The 16,280-nt window shown below is 38.9% G+C and overlaps 1 protein-coding gene across 15 annotated transcripts in view; it reads left to right on the forward strand.

Moving 5' to 3' along the window:
* The window catches only part of PLEKHA5 (pleckstrin homology domain containing A5), a 154,036-nt gene extending 143,616 nt beyond the window's left edge, over positions 1-10,420 (forward strand). For 10 of the 15 annotated variants that reach the window (XM_031060545.1, XM_031060542.1, XM_031060543.1 and 7 more), the window contains 5 exons: positions 890-1,048; positions 2,247-2,368; positions 3,161-3,309; positions 4,429-4,513; positions 7,502-10,420. In XM_031060545.1, the coding sequence (XP_030916405.1) occupies positions 890-1,048; positions 2,247-2,368; positions 3,161-3,309; positions 4,429-4,513; positions 7,502-7,520 (534 nt within the window). In that variant the 3' untranslated portion in view covers positions 7,521-10,420. Of the gene's footprint in view, positions 1-889; positions 1,049-2,246; positions 2,369-3,160; positions 3,310-4,428; positions 4,534-7,501 lie in introns of all 15 variants that reach the window. The other 5 variants (XM_031060547.1, XM_031060548.1, XM_031060536.1 and 2 more) reach the window with 2 other exon arrangements.
* The last annotated feature ends 5,860 nt before the right edge of the window (positions 10,421-16,280 follow it).

The following is a 16,280-nucleotide window of genomic DNA, read 5'->3' on the forward strand; positions in this document are numbered from 1 at the left end:
GGTGGAATTTCCTCTTAATAGGGTGCATGTGTTAGATCACAGGAGTTCAGCCTCGAGATTTACTGCGTCCATGGCTCCTATTTTTCTCAGCTCCAGTTCTCACATGAGCCTCCCTTCAGCTCTGCCAGTTCACAGTTCACAGTCTTGAGTCACCTCTACCATCCTTCCTCAAAATTTTTATATCAGCCTCTTCTCTGTGCAATGGGTTAATTTTTTCTTTAAGAAATAATTAATACTCTCTGCCGTTATCAGATACTGTGTTTTCCTCTATTAAATCAGTTCACACCACAGGCTTGCAGGATACCCAGGATAATTGGAGGAAGTGCATGCAGGTGCATGTGAATTTTGTGCTGAAAGCAGATTTTTATCGATTTTTGTTCTTAAACCAGAAAAGGCTATTTTATAAAAAGAGCAGCACTTATGAATGCAAGTAAGAATGCTGCTGAGCTGATTTGTGACTGAGCTAATTATGAATGAAATTTCAGAAGATCAGGGTGACACTGAAATGCTGGAAAGGAAGATGGGGCAGAAAGTACAATAATCTTGCAGACAAAGGAATGTTAGGCTGAACTGTTTTGAAAGGTACAAAAATGAGAAAATTCCAAGTCCCTAATGATTTCTATTTTCTTTTATTACAATCTATGCTTAATTTTTTTTTTTAGCATGAAGTACAATAAATCTTGTAGACAAAGAAATATTAGGCTGAGCTATTTGGAATGGTAAAAAATGAGAAAATTTTGAGTTCTTAATGATTTCCATTTTCCTTACTGCAATCTATGCTTGAGATTTTTTCAAGTATCTCTTTTTTAATCAGTCAGAGGGCAGCAGAAGGCTCAGAACTGTGATAACTTTTGTAACAATATGTCCATGTACCAATTTTATTCCTCAGAATCGGAAAAAGGATGATACAGTGTCTGGTAACATGAAGGAGTTCGAGAGCACCAGCAGAGGAAATAATCTGAAACAAAATAATGGAAATCCTGGCGAAGAAATAGCACAACTAAAAAATGATGGAGATCCAGAACATAATTCAAGTTTTACTAAAGAGGTACAGAACTACTCCTTATTAAACTGTTCATCAGCTTATCTTGCAGTAACAAACTATTTTGAGACACACATACCAGAGAATGGGAAAGCGATCCAGTTCCTTTTGCTTGGAAGATAAAGACTTCCTTTTGAAAATACAATATTCTATAGAGAATCACAAAATTCAATGAAACCTGTCTATAGCTGAGACATTGAATTTTCTTGTATGTGGTCTTTAAATAATAATAATCATTGACATATTCATTGCTTAGGCTACCCCAGTGGAATTTTTGACAACCATTTACTGTCCCTGAATTTTTGTTTGGTTGGCTATAATGCATCAGATGGTTTATAGAAAGTAGAATAAAGCTGACACAACAAATTACACATGGAACTAGGCAGTACCTGTACTTACAGATATTTTTCATTGCTTTGATTTCTTCCCTGAAATAGTTTGAAACACACTTGGCAGGGAATTACCTTGGTGTTTCTGGTACTAAAGTTCCCTTAAGACTCAGCAAAACCAGACTGACTGTGAAGAATGGATTACTAGAGTTGCTTCTGCATGATCATATCCTGTTTATAGTTTAATATTTTTTAAAGTGTTGTGTAGAGGTTTTTTTTTCCTATATACATATTCCTCAGTTAATGATCCTTTTATTTAATCATCCTTTTGTTTTCCTATTTTATATTTAGTATATATATATATCTCTGATGGAGAATGGTATAAAATCAAATAACCAATTTCTACTGTTATCAATTGGAAAAACTTCCTTATTGAAAGACTGTTGCTTTGTTAAATATGCAAATATTTCAAAAGGAAAATTATGTAATACACTCAAATTGTTGATATGTAATCAGACCTTAAGAGAAACATTCAGTGTTATCAACAAAATGTTGCAGCATCTGGGATTTTTGTTGGCATCATGAAGAGAGGGATAGCTTGAAAAAACAGGCAGGCTGCAATCCAAAGAGCTCAGAGAAGTTCTGGAAGTTATTAAGGCAAACCCTGCCCCTGGCCTCTGGTAGAAGTTTTAGGATAACTCTATTAACCTGCATGGTATTGATAAAAATTTCTTAAGTTATGTAATTCTGAGTTACTAAGTATACATGATGGCAAAATTTGTCTGTTAATAAAACTGTTTCCTGGTACTGTATTTCTTATCTGCCACTTAGTGTGTGTTACAGCTTTTTGTTTCATGATCTCAATTTTTTTATAGCTGTCAAAAACTGATGATCTTTTATCAGATGCACATGTTGTATCTGACTCAATAGAAGGGAGTAATGAAGAGAAAGAAGAAAAGAAAAATAAATTGGAAGAAACACGTGATGGTGATATCAGGTAAAAATCAAACAAGATGTTCAGAGACTATTTTAAACTTGCATGCTGTATTTATTAGCTGAATGGACCAAGCAATTGCCATAAATACTGAAAAGGTTTATTTCTATGGTTTTGGGAGGTTTTCATATAGGGAAATCTAGTGAGAGGCTTGATGCTGCAGGGGTTCAGTCAGAATTGATGACTTGGAGGGTGAAGCAATGTTTGTTTTCAAGTGTTGCCCCAGTTATAACCAGAATGCATTCATAATCCTTGTCTTGGCCTCCAAGTTGTGTTTAATAATGTCACTTCAAGCTTTGTATCAATTTATTATGAACACTCCAGCCAGTGCTTCCATAGCATGCTCTTTATTGCTGATTAATTTAGGAGCAAACTAAACACCTTATTCTACATCTCCTGCTTAATTTTTTCCCTCACTGCTTTGCAGGGTTGCAGAATTAGAGGGATATTATATCTTGGATATTTCTCTCTCACAATTCATGGCTTTGGTGTAAGTTCCACTGCAGGTCCTAAGTGAGTTCTCACTTTAGGTCATGACTTTGTCACAGGACCCTGCAGCAGTAGGAAACTGCAGGAGTGCAAAAAGGAAAGGAATTAAATCACAGGTGCTTTTTAAAAAGTGTGACTACACAAAGTTAGAAGGATTTCAAAATACCTGCTTAATTTATGCTACCCAGACTTGCAAGTTGCAACTTTTTTCTATTAACAGGAGAAAATTAAATTATAGCTTCTATACTTTGTGGTTAACACCTGAAATTAAGTTAGAACAGGTTCTAAATGCTGTGCTTTTTTAAGCAGCTTGCAGAGTGTGACCACAGTTGCAAACCACAAACCCAAAAGCAGCTCAGAAGAAAGTGAAATACTCAGTGTTCAAGAACAAGAAGGGATTGTGTCTTCATTTGAATTAGCAGCACAGTCTTCAAAAGGAAATCAGGCAGCAGCAGGTATGGAAAAGAGTTTGGCTGAAGCACAACTTATCCAGTACATATGTAAAACTTTATTTCATTTTCATTGTGTCTTTTGATGCTCTGAAACCCTTGTGAATTGAAAATGCTGAGCTAGTCTATATGTGAAGTGTGCAGTTTTATAATGCACAGAAAAATAGTTTCCCAGTGGGCAGCTACAGAAACTCCGTTTTTCTGAGGTTTTAATATAGCTTTTATAGTTGCTAATTCAGGGATTTAAATAACTGTTGCCAGAAATTGAGTCATACTGTAGTTGTTGATTGGAGCAAATCCTTCCTTTTTCATCTCAGTCCTGGATATGTGTAGACTTTTACCATTGCCCCCTGCTGCTGAGTGACCTTAGATATGCCCAAAATTGTGGAATTATTGAGAGTTTCCAATGTTTTAAACTAGCAAGTAAAAGACCCCAGTTTGGCCACGTTTTAGGGAGTAAGAAAGATGAAGAAAACAGAAAACAGCACCTGACTGGTACAGTGACTGGTAGTGGACTATTCTGCAAGAAGAGAAGAGTGGAATAAAGCAAAACTGTGTGCAAAGAAGGAAAAAAAAGACAGGAGTGAGTAGGAAAAGAGGAAGGGAGAAGATAGAATTCAAGACATTATTTGCTGATGGGAATGGTTAAGGAAGCCAAATGGTTCAACTTATGGATATAAAAGGTGATCTGGACCTTTGTAGTGCAGTCAGCAATCCTTTCTGTGACTTGATAATCAAAACCAGAACTTGTCTGTGCATTTTGCACTGCTCAGCAGAATAAGAAGGTTTAGTTCATCTGAGCTGGGATATGAAGGTGGGTCTGGGCCTATCCCAACTACTTAAATTTTACTTTTTTTTTCCCCCTTCGCTTTCTTGGCAACATAAAACATCAGCATTCCTGTGTTTGCTGTTTTACTAGTTATTTCTAAGCCTGATTAGGGATCAGCTGTGCTCTCCCTTGAAGCTGTGCTTTTTTTGCTGATCAGATTTTAAGCCTTTAACTTGTGTAGCTTTCATTTCTTTCTGCTTATATTTGCTGTGGCTTGAAATGGTGCTTTTTCAAGCTGATCTTTGTTATGGCTTCTGTAACTTGGACTCTTCTTTCTTTTGCTGTATGACCGGCAGTGAAAAGTTTGCCTTCCTCACCAGAATCGTCCTTGTCACCAGCTCCATCCACACAGACCCAGCTGACAGAGGGATCCCATTTCATGTGTGTATAGTTACAGACAAGTAGGTGCTTGCTTTCCCACCTCTCCTCTTCCTAATATTCTTCCAGGTTATTTGTGTGCTGTTATTTTTGGGAGAAACATCTGATACTCAGCAAGACAGGGTTACCTGCAGTGTTGAGTATAAATGAGCCAGAAAACAAATTTATGTATTGATTTGTTTGCAAGGAGTGAATTCTCTGTCCGGCTACAAAGAGAAAGGGCTAATTGGTTTATCAGGGGCTGATTGGTTTATCAGGCATGTTCTCCACAGCTGGCAGGGTAATAGCCTTGGAAACAACAGCCTGAGCTGCTCCAAAACAGGGAGTTAAGGCATGAGCATCACTGCAGAGGTGCAGATGAGTCTTGATGCTTCAGCCATGGGCAAAATGGGCAACCAGAGCTCAGAGTTGGGGATGCCCAGGATGGAATGGGTAATGGCCTGAAGAATTCATGGCTTAAGAGATAGAAATAACAATTATAAAACTTTTATTTCCTTCTTTCTATAGAGAAAGCCCTACACAGCTACTCATTCCTGCCATAGTGGGTGATTGCTTCTAGGAGTCAAGTCAGAAAGCATGAGTTAGGCTAGACTTACATTTTCTACTTCTGGTGTCACCCACTTAATGAATGGCAATGGAAATATAAAGTGTGTATTTGCTTAGGCAAGTGTTTAACAAAATTAGTAGGATATCAGTGTCAATGCTTCCGCACTTTACCAGCATGTAAATCAATCCACATTTCTTTGTTGTCGGGAGGTGTTTGTTTAAATGAGCATTCTGCTGAAAGAATGAGCTTCGTTTCAATGGCAATGTTAAATGTAACTTAAGAAAGCTTTAAAATCAAGAACAATTTAAAATTGAGACATTTCAGTCATTTAGCATGAGGAGATCTGAAAATGCTTTTTTTTTAATTTCCTGTCTCAGTCTCAATTGCCAAGGTTTCATTTTAGCAAAATTAGACTTATTAGTCATCACACAGACCTTTCTAATATGAACAAAGGACAAGAAACTATTTATACTCCTCCAAAAAAAATAAAGGACAGTTAATAAAATAATATTAAAATATTTTCTCCTCTTGAGAAGGTGGAAAATGCCATTTTCACATTCACTCCTGACACTGCTCCTACCTTCCTGATGGGTGTAGTCTGCCATGATTAGATTGAGCTTGATTTTTTTTGTATTTTTATTCAAAATGTTTATTACAGAACTATTTAAAAAAAAACAAGTGGGACTTTCCTTCTGGAAATACTGATTTGAGTTAATGCTTTTCATGTTCATTGTATAAATATAAATATATTTATAAAATATATATAAATATGTTTATAAATAAATGTATATATTTATAAATACATAAAATATACACACATTTATCATACATCTCCTTTTTAAGTAGGACAAGCATTCCCCCATCAGCTGAGTTTTGGGTCAGTAATGAAAGTGAAACTGCACTGCTGGATTCTGTAGGCACAGGGCACCTGTCAGGAAGGGGAAGCAACCAGAAATCTGTCACCAATTGCATTATTCTGCTCTCAGCTCAGATGATCAGATCAGCAAATTCATTTCCTTTAGGATTTATGCTAAATAAAATAGAAATCAGTAGGAAAAGGCTTGCCCCCCTCTGGTGAGGTGTATCCCCACAGCCAGTTCTGCAGGTGAAGTATTCTTGTGTTCAGGACAGCTCTACCCTCAAAAGCCCCTGAAGAGGCTTTAATTGCTTTAATTTTCTGACAGAATGGTCCATCTGGAATGGCACTTGTCAGTCTGATTCCCTGCTTGCACGTGCCTCACCCTGATGGAGAAAGGATCCCAGAACTTCAGCCACATCCCTTGTGGTTTTTCAGTGTTTGGATTGAGCTGGGGAAAGCTCTTAGCTGGGTGCACCTGCATTCCACAGGGCTGTACCTGATGCCTCTGTTGGTTGTTTCCTTGGAGTTCCAAAGCAAATTTGTGCCATGAGCTGGGCTTAGCATACACAGGAGATGGATGGAGCACAGTGCTTACTGCCCTCTACCTCCTGGGGCTGTGGTTCCAATATTCCAATGCTTTGCTGAGAGATTCTGGCACATCTTTTAACACACAGGAATTCAGCACCCCTCATTTTCAAGAAGTCTTGGGTGGCAAAGGGAGCTTCCAGGCTCTAGGATCAGCCCTGGTCATATGCAACCAAATTTTTCAGGCAACATCTGGAAAATGTATAGTGGATTTCAGGGAATGAAGAGGTAATACCTATGTTTGGCTTTTACAGTCAATTAGAAAAATGATCCTCTTGGCACAATGCCAGGGGGAATTTGCCATAGGAAATTGGTGGCACAGGATATTGTAGGACTAAGGAGAAACCCCTTAACACAGGGCTCCTTTTTTGTCACAGCCCAAATCTCTGTGTGTACCACCAGCCCTGTTAGATTTTAAGCATTGAATTTGCACTGAGCAGTTGGGGGATAATGAAATTTTATACAGCACCTGGGTTCAAAGCTCAGAAACATTTTTACCAATGAACTGTTAAAAGTTATTTATAGAAGTCCTTGCAGCAATTACCAAAATACAGCAAGCTCTGAGTAGAGCATTTGAACAACACTGCCAGTGCAGTGTAGCAGCTCAATAATTCTGCATCCCTTTTCAAAATGTGCCTTGCATTTCTAAAACTAGTTAGGATCTTTGCTGTTATTGCTGGTTTTAGGTGAAGAGCATTTGGAGGTGACCATGAGTAACAGGATAAAACTCTCAGAGTAAACAAACTTTCATTCAAAGTGGTGTAAATTTGAAAAAAAAAATCTTGGCTTTTTCTTCTTTCTGTTGAAATATCTTGACAGCAGTATTACTCATCAGGAAAACAGATTTTGGAAACAACTGATTTCTAAGATATTTTATTATGTTCTACACCTACATTGTTACATTGAGGTCAGGAGTTCTTTGCTGTATTTTATCCCCTGAGTTCTTTAGATGATATTCTGTTGCTAAAATAGAGTAACTTAATCTGTGTCTGTCTTCCAGCACTAACGGCTTCTGTTGAAACAATTCATGCCTGAGATGTATGGACCTGACCTATGAAAATGAGAAGATATTGTACAGTATATTTTAAATCTATGAAATTCATAGTTCTGATGCTTTTGGCCACAGAGCATCGTTTTATCACTTCCTGGAAAATGTTTATTCCAAGAGAGCTTTAAATGGCCCACGTGTACACTCAACAGCCTTCAGATTGTTCTCCTGATACCAGCTTGCTGCTATGATTTCTGTGCACATAAAACAAAGGCTCTTTTTAATGTGCAGCCTACAGTCAGAACTTTATTTGCTATTCTTCAGAATTTAATGTTCTTTTAATGATGGATCATGTAAGTTTACTTTTTTGCTTCTTTTAGATGCATAACTCGGTTAATTTTACATATCACCACTAAACCTTGTTTTACACTTTTTCAACATTACAATTTATTGTTTTAAAAATTTATTTGTAAAATTTTTATATATATATACATATAGATATATTTAAAATGTGCCATTTTTATTATTGCTTAGTAAGAGATGTCCTGTTTCTGCTGTAATGATTTCTTGGTCAGGTTGCAATGTCAGCAGTTACTGCCACACTTCTGTCAACATAGACATTAATGTTAGTGGTTCCTTTTTCTTGACTAAAATGGAGTGTAGGTATTTTGAGGTACTGGGCTTTTCCTTGATGGGGTTGGGGTGTGTACAGCAATAAGCAGGTTTTCAATCCAGTACTTAGTTTGTGTACAAATGTAATTATGTTCATTGTGTATATATTATACAATGAGCACATATGATGTAAGTATAAGAAGCCACTTATAATTGTTCAAATACAAATGTTCATATCCCATTTCTTTTATATCATATTAAATAAATGTTGATGTTCTTAAGGACTTGTATGGTTAGTATTTCTTCCAGCAAACAGATGTCACACTGTGTTCCACCTTTTGATGTGGGGAATGCAACAATTCCTACCCCACTGGCAACATCACCTGTCAACCAGAGTAGCAGTGACAGACTCTTAAGAGATCCCAGTCTTCCTCTTCAGGAAAGAATTAAGGCTGCAACACAGAACAAAACAGACAACCTGAGACTGAGATGCAAGAAATACAGGTTCAGCTCCTGGCTCTCCCAGACTTGTGTTGTGATACTGGAATAATCACTTAGTCATTCTGCTCCTCCATTCCCTGCCTGTTTACACGGGAGGTAATAGCCTGTCTTAGTGGGGTGTGGTGAGCAGTAATTCAATATTTGCAAACACTGATTGCCAAGTTCACTGGGGTTAAGGAGAGAAGTGTGATGATTCCTGGAGGCTTTGGCATCTGCACAGCATCTTCCAGAAACTGTAAGAAAACCTGAAATAATCTGTCACAGTGTTGTCACACTACAGATGTTACCAGCTTCGCTGTTCCGTCTTGCACAGCCGCCTGAATTTGCCTGAGACAAAAGAGGATTAGAAAAGAACTAAGAGAAACAAAAATATTTCAGGGAAAGCTTTTGAATCTTAGGATGTAAAGCTAAGGAATCTTTTGCAGGTTCAGGCAACTGCTGTGTGCTTCAGTGCATGTGTGTGCCATAAGTGGTAAGGCAAGTTTCACAGGAAGGCAGCTGCCAGCTCCTGTTGTGCTTTTTTTTAAATCATACAAATCATATCCTGATCAGGTTAATATTGCTGCTCTAGAAGCTATAGAATCCATTGTGCTTTTCCATAGAGGAGTGCCTGATACTGTCTCACAGTTTGAAATTACTCCATTGCCCCTCTCCCCAAGTAGAAGTTTGTGTTTGTTGGATTCTTCTGGCACTCCCAGCTCTGCCGCCAGTTCTTCCTGGTGCTCTTTGCCACAAAGATACAGAGTATGTTGTCTGGCTACCTGTTGTTCTGCCATTTTCTGTGCAAAGTTAAAAAAACAGGGATCAGAATTCAGCAGCAGAGCCTGGAGGGGGCACAGTGGAAGAGGTGGCTGAAGAAAAGATTAATGATGATGCAGGCAGGCAGCATCGAGCTCTTTTTTTTGGAACAGCAGCCCCAAATTAATGCATCTTTCCACCCAAAAGACAGCAAAGAAGAGGAATGTGATTTTATTGCACAACCAACCAAGCTTAAGTGTTCAGTGGAACACCTGAGGCAAAGCAGGACACACCCTGTTCTCTCCCTAACCCTTCTCGAGAGAGCTGTTTGCTGTCAAGTTTTGCAATCTCTTTCTGCCCTTGCTGCCAAGAAAAGAATTGCAGCCAATAAAGGAAGGAATGACTAAGTGATTTTTGGACATTTATAGATGTTGCCTGTGTCTAAAGCAGTTGTTGGTTTAGTATATCTGCAAGGAACATGCAGTTTATAATGGAGCTGGTCAAGGTGGGGAGAATAAGCAAGTTTTGCTGATAGAACTGTTGGCAAAGACAGCAAAGGTGAATGATGCAGGAATGTAGTAATGATCATAGACTATAATTTCACTTCCTGTGGGCACTTGCTGCAAAGACTTGGAGTTTCATTGGGTGCTCTATTTTTTTGTCTTATGGAAAAAAATAATAATAAATGTATGGCTTTGTGTTATCACAGAGCATCTACTGTTTCTTACCTCATCAGAATAACTCATCCCAGTGATCATACTCCTGAGATATGGAAATATCAGAATACTGATATGGTCAGCCTTCAAACATCTATTTTAAGTTTGTATCTAGGATATTTTTATATTTCTGACTGATTGCTTTATTGGCTATTGCACTGACACTTGTATATATAGAACGTGCTTTTTTTTCAAAAACAAGAGTCCTTAGGAATAATGCAACACATTCTCTACAGATGTTCATGCTTTTCAGAACCAATTACATCTATTTTTGTCTTTTGTTCACCATTTGCATTGTTCCAAGGCTACTAGAGAATGTGAATCTTTAAAGTCCCTTAATAAAGTGACATTACTCAAAAAGTTATAGTTGGTGTCTTGGCAGTTTTTGTATGTTGTGGACTGGCTCAAAGGGAAAGACCTCACCAGGCAGCTGAAACCCAAACCTTGTTTATGTTATCACTGAGGTGGGAAAAGTAGTTCTCAGTTCATATTTCCTCAGAAATATGCATCATAAAGTGAATCCAATAAGGTTCTCTTTTCAGGAAATCAGAAAAAAACTTGCACCTTTCAATCTAAATCACATTAATTGGATAGTCTGTGACAGAATTCTTATCCCCACCCCATCTGATCCACTGGATGTAGTGGGAGTGCATACATGAAAAACATTAATGAATTACACTGTTAGTAACAGATTATTAAATTCTCTAGGACTTAGGCTAGTGGATTAAGTTGTACCCTGGGTGAGCAAAGCAGCAGAATAGAAGACCTTTAATCAGTGGTGCTGTTGGATAAGTCTTACCTCCAACTTTTCATTATATTTTAACAATAAGGTACACTTTGGGGTTTTTTTCCTTTTCTAATAAACCATAAGTAGTACTCATTCAGATCTCAGAAATGGCTCATCATGTTTTTTCTACACAGTTCTATTTTGTCCCTGTGATCCTGGATTGTGCTATAATTATTTTCTAAAGTTATTCTAGGGTAGTTTAATCTTATATCAGTTTGAATCCTAAGTTAAAATGTTATTTTCTGTCCTTTAGAAAGTTGACATTTAAACGGCCAATAAACAAATTGCCTGTACCTGGCATTGATAATATATCTGAAACAACCTCATCTAACTTTTTTTAAGATGCACATGGAGATAACAAAGCAACATCTGGCCTTCATTTCTTCTAAAGACCATTATAAATGCTTGCTGGTATATCCTAGGAGCTGTTTGGCTTGTCCATATGGGAACACTGAAGAAGCTGCTACAAAATATAACAGAATACACTGGTGGCTGCAAACAAATGCCTGACCCAAAATGAAGGCTGAAAACAGCTGCTCTCTGAACTTGACATGCACAACTTGTTACCCAGCTGTTCCAGATGTGTCAGCATTCAAATGTTACTTGTGGAATGAAGGTTTTGGTGCTTTTTTTGTGGTGTTTCTTCATTCTGTGGTATGCCAAAGAAAATGTTTTTAAGGTCTGTCTAAATATTATCTGGCTGGTGTGGTGAAACTGCAGGCAACTCTTAATTGCAGCTCTGGGTAAGTGACATCAGCCCAGAGGTTGCTAATTGCCTCGTGTGGCAGACTGGCTTGGGATGTGCTTAGGAACACTTTTTTAGGCTGGATTAGGCTCTGTTTGGGACAAAAGTAAAACTAGAAGCAAACACTGCTGTTTTCCATGGGCTGCCGTAGAGTATATCTGGACAAAACCAGATGTGGGATCATTCACTTCTTTATTACTGAAACCAAAATGAAAATAAGGAATTAATTTTTTCTTTTTGTCAAATACTATCCAGATCCCTGTTCTATGGAACAGGAATACTTCAAAGTATTTCAGACTAAAAATGGAAACACTCTCTTGCTCTTTTGAAGGTGAAATGAGTCCTGTTTAAAAAAAAGAAAATAAAAAGAAAAGCAGACTTTGCATGTTTAACTTTATATGTAGAACAAGGAAGATTTACTTACAGCCTCAAGGTTTGCTCAGTTGAAACTTTCAGGAAAATACCTCATCCTCATTTGCTGTTATCTGCTCTGTGTCACAGTGAAGTGACTGGTGCTGTACTGGACTCACTTCTGCATCTTTAAATCCATTACAGCCCAATTTGTAAAATATTCTGCACTCCTTATCTGGAGAAAAACTGCCTTATCCACACCCCAGCTGTCTGTCCCTGTGTGAGCAGCTGAATCCAGGCAATCAGTTTCTTTTTGGAGTGGTGGAAATCTGCAGGTGCTTATCATCCTGCAAGATTGAGTCAAAGCATGCAATGAGAGACACCCAAGATTCCCCAAGTAACTTGCATGTAAATTTCCTCTATTTTCAGCAATGGAGTCTATTTAGAAAAAAATTATTTTCTAAGTAATAGTCACCTTACTAGAAATAAAATAATTAGGTATATAAACAAACACCTAAGAATTTATTTGAGAAAATTATTATTAATTGACAGTACATTTCAAAGTAATTGAGGAGGAAAAAAGACCGCAAAAATTCAGCAACTCAACTCATAAATCACCTCTTTACAACGTGAATTTCTGGTGAGTCTTGACACTGATTACACATGTAAGTTGAGTGCTTCATACTGTGCAGCTTTCTTGGTAAATTCCCAAGTCAGCAAGAACATGGAGGCTGTTTCAGATGTTTTAGCTTTAAACACGAATGATTTTTTTACTTTTTTTTTTTTTTTTTTTACTATGCTCGTCTAGGAAACAGCTGTTAATGGCTGTTGGGTTTACTCTTTTTATACACTGAAATGCTCATATCTAGACAGAGGGGAAAAAAGACAGCTGAACTTTCTGATGAATGTTTCCTGATGTTATTTTGTGTTTTGGTTTTTGGCTACCTGGAGAATGTCTCAGAGTTTGTACATGCAAGGGCTGGTACTACAAGGAAGCCAGTTTGTAGGAGTCGGGTCTAGCTAGAGGTGTCATTTTGTGAGCAGGGAAATTGCCTGGAAACCAAAATCACCTTTGAATAACATTCCTGGCTGTTTTCTTAGCCTGTGCCAACAGACCCATAATTTCTTGTAACTAGTACTTCTAGTATATTGTGCCTACAAATAATAAATATTTTTAATAAAGACAGAGTGCCTGGATAATGTGTGAAATCCTGACCACTATTTACAAGGTAGCAGCTACAAATTAACCAACCAGCCTCAGCCGTTTAGGAGATTGGCTTAGTGAAGAGGAATTGGTTAATATTCATGGACTACAACCCTGGGAAAACCACACTTGCTTATATAAGCTGATTTGGGGGTATAACTATTCTGACCTCACAGTTTTTTATTTTTAAACTTTTATTTTCATGATCTTAAAGCTATTGCATTCTGTGTGATCAGCTAAATATAACTTAGCTAAGCTCCACTTCATTTCCTTCATCCAGATTTCAGGACAAGGGAGAACAGAGGTCGTGACATTTTGATCATTTTGCCTCATTAAAATCTTGTGGACCCCAAGGAGCACAGCTGGGTCATGTTTGTAAGAAGTGGGACTCCAAAGCCTTGCTTTGAGCTCTGCCTCTTTCACAGGAGCGCTTCCCATCCATCCTCCCCTGGCTGCCCGTTCCCAGGCTGGAGCGCTGCAGTTATTTCACCTGCAAACGGAGTCCCTGACTTTCACAACATTTTCAGGCAATTAATCAGAGGCGGTGTGTGCATTCGAAGGTCTCTACAGCCGATGGCTCCACTCTTAAGGGGATGCCAGTGCTCGGGAGTGAATCCTCGTTAAAGCTTTAGCGCTGCAGACTCTCCAGCGATTCCCAAACCCTTGGGTGCTGTACCTGCATCTCTGAACGAAAAACTGGATTGCTGTGCACTTTGCTTTTTTCTTCACAGGTAATTACAGGTAACTACAGCACAACAACTGCTGCAGGAGTTGTACATTTTCTACTTTTTGTAGATTGTAGGTCCAGGCTGCCCAGCAGGCTGGATTGGTGTTTTGGAAAGCGCTGCTGGCGATCAGTATGCCTGCAAGAGGAGGCTTTCCCTCCCTTTCTCCAGCAGCTGGCCGAGGGCACGGCTGCAAAAACACCCTCGTTACCTGTTGGCCTGGATGCAGGAGCTGCCAAGCTTCCTTCCAGTGCCTGCCCTGGGCACAGAAGCTGTGCTGGGAGGGGAAGCAGGAGCTGAAGGGATGTTTTCAGTCCAAGTTCAAGAGCTCACCCAGAAGGACCCAGGCAGAGCAAAGTTAGCCCGGCTGCAGCTGCTGCTGCTGCTTCTTTCCCTCCCTTTCCCCCTCTGCCCGGCCCTTTGTCCTCTCGGCGTGGTTGCCATTGTGTGGGGGTTTTGGGGGATGAAAGCGAGCGATCGCTGATGGGTGACATGATAGTGCTTTAAATGGGAATGCAGATTGCTCGGGTACCACGCGATGGAGCGAGGCGGACAAAGCCAGCGGCGGCAGCACAATGGGCTTAGGGTGACGGCCATGGCCAGAAGTGACTGACAAAAGGAACAAATACCAAGATGGGTTTAAAAAAAAAATGTCCAGGAGTGTCTGGAGATTTCTCAGAAACTCTGTAACTGTGCAAGTTGCCCAGATGTGGCAGGCTGCAGCTGACCTGTCATCTCAGGAATATTTAGTATCCCTCTCCCTTCCTTCTGGGAATCTGGGTGCCGAGCACGCGCAGGAAATCGGGGATTACAAACTTGTCTGAACTTTTCACTGCCAGACATTAACATGCGGATGCAGCAGCCTGTATGTAAATGATGTTATCTGAGCTGTTTTATGCATGTGTTTCCAGGATAAGAAAGGAGATTATTTCATTGTGTGAACTAATTACCTGTGAAGAAAAAATTTAGAGCCTTTTTAATGTTAATGCCAGGCTGTATTTTTATTAACCTTCCTACTCAATGATGCAGTGTTGTGTGTTTATTGTGCATTTTCAAATGTTAAGGACTTGATCCTTTAACCTAAATGAAAGGAGTTCTTGATAGGACTTTGCATAAACAGGTTTCTTTGCAAGGTTGCAGCCACATCTCAGAGCCTTCCTTTGCCCATAAAATGGGGTTGCTTCACCAAATGGAGAGACAAAGTGACTTCTAAGTATTGTGATGTTGCTGCTTAATGGTGCACAGCAACAATTAAAGATAAAAAGGGGACAGTGGTATTACACTGAAACTGTAAGACAAATTACTGCAAAACAGAGAAAATGTGTTCTCGGCCTAACCTGCAGTTGCACATAACCAGGGCAACACAATTGGTGTTGATGCAGCAGATCTGGGCCCAGATGGGAACAGCCCTTTTGGTTTCAGGTGAACACATTGCATGATTTAAAGTTAAACATGTTCACACTGCAACCATTATGATGCAGGAGAGAATTTGTGTGAGAATCTAATCTCTTGTGGTTCCTACATCTCAGATGAAATTCTGCATGTTGCTTATTAATAGTATAATTAGATCAGGGAGGAGGGGAGTAACTTTCAAATGCTTCGTGTTTCAATATTTATATGGCTTTTAAACCAGCATTTATTTTGTCATACTTTGTTAAGCATGATATAAACTGAGTAGTTGAGGTTTTACTGTAGAACATCAGCTGATGAGAATATGCTGCATGTAATGGAAATTAATATGCATGCAATGTGCCAAAAGGAGTTACCATAGTGCAGTGCAGGTGGTGGACTGAGATCACTTATTGCAATATAAGAAAGTCCCAAAATCTGACTGTATTCATATCCAAAAGACCTCCAAAATATGTACTGTTATAAAAAAGCTGAAACACAAGTGATTCATGGACATTGGTCCAGCACTTTCTGTTTTATTGAGGATGGTGAGGAGAATGTTTGGGGTTTTTTTTCTGTAAAGTCCCATTTTAAATTGGCTGCTTTGCTTCCTCTCTACATGAAACTTGGGCTTTAGAAACTGGGATGTGAACATGTCTGAGGCACTTTTGTGTAAGATCAGGTCCTCAAGATAGCAGGGAGAAGAGAAACCATGGCCTGAAGTGGTGCCAAAGGATTTTCCTTGGAAGAAACAAGGCAGAAGTAGGTCATGGCTCTCTACAGAGCTGATACCTTAATGCTTTCAGTGCCTGAGTTACACTTTATAACACATCCCTCTTTGTTGTACCTCTTATGCACTAGCACAACCTAAATCAAATAGCTTCCTCAATTTAAGAGAGCCCAGTTTTATGTAGGCATGGACTGTAAGATTCACCACATTTAAAATCAGCTTTTTCACCTTGCTCTGAAAAGTCTCCTTATTTTCCAGGCTCTACATAGCCAAATCCACGTATCACCAAGATG

Source organism: Geospiza fortis, unplaced genomic scaffold (assembly GCF_000277835.1).
Source record: "Geospiza fortis unplaced genomic scaffold, GeoFor_1.0 scaffold13, whole genome shotgun sequence".
In the NCBI taxonomy this organism is placed as follows: Eukaryota; Metazoa; Chordata; class Aves; order Passeriformes; family Thraupidae; genus Geospiza; species Geospiza fortis.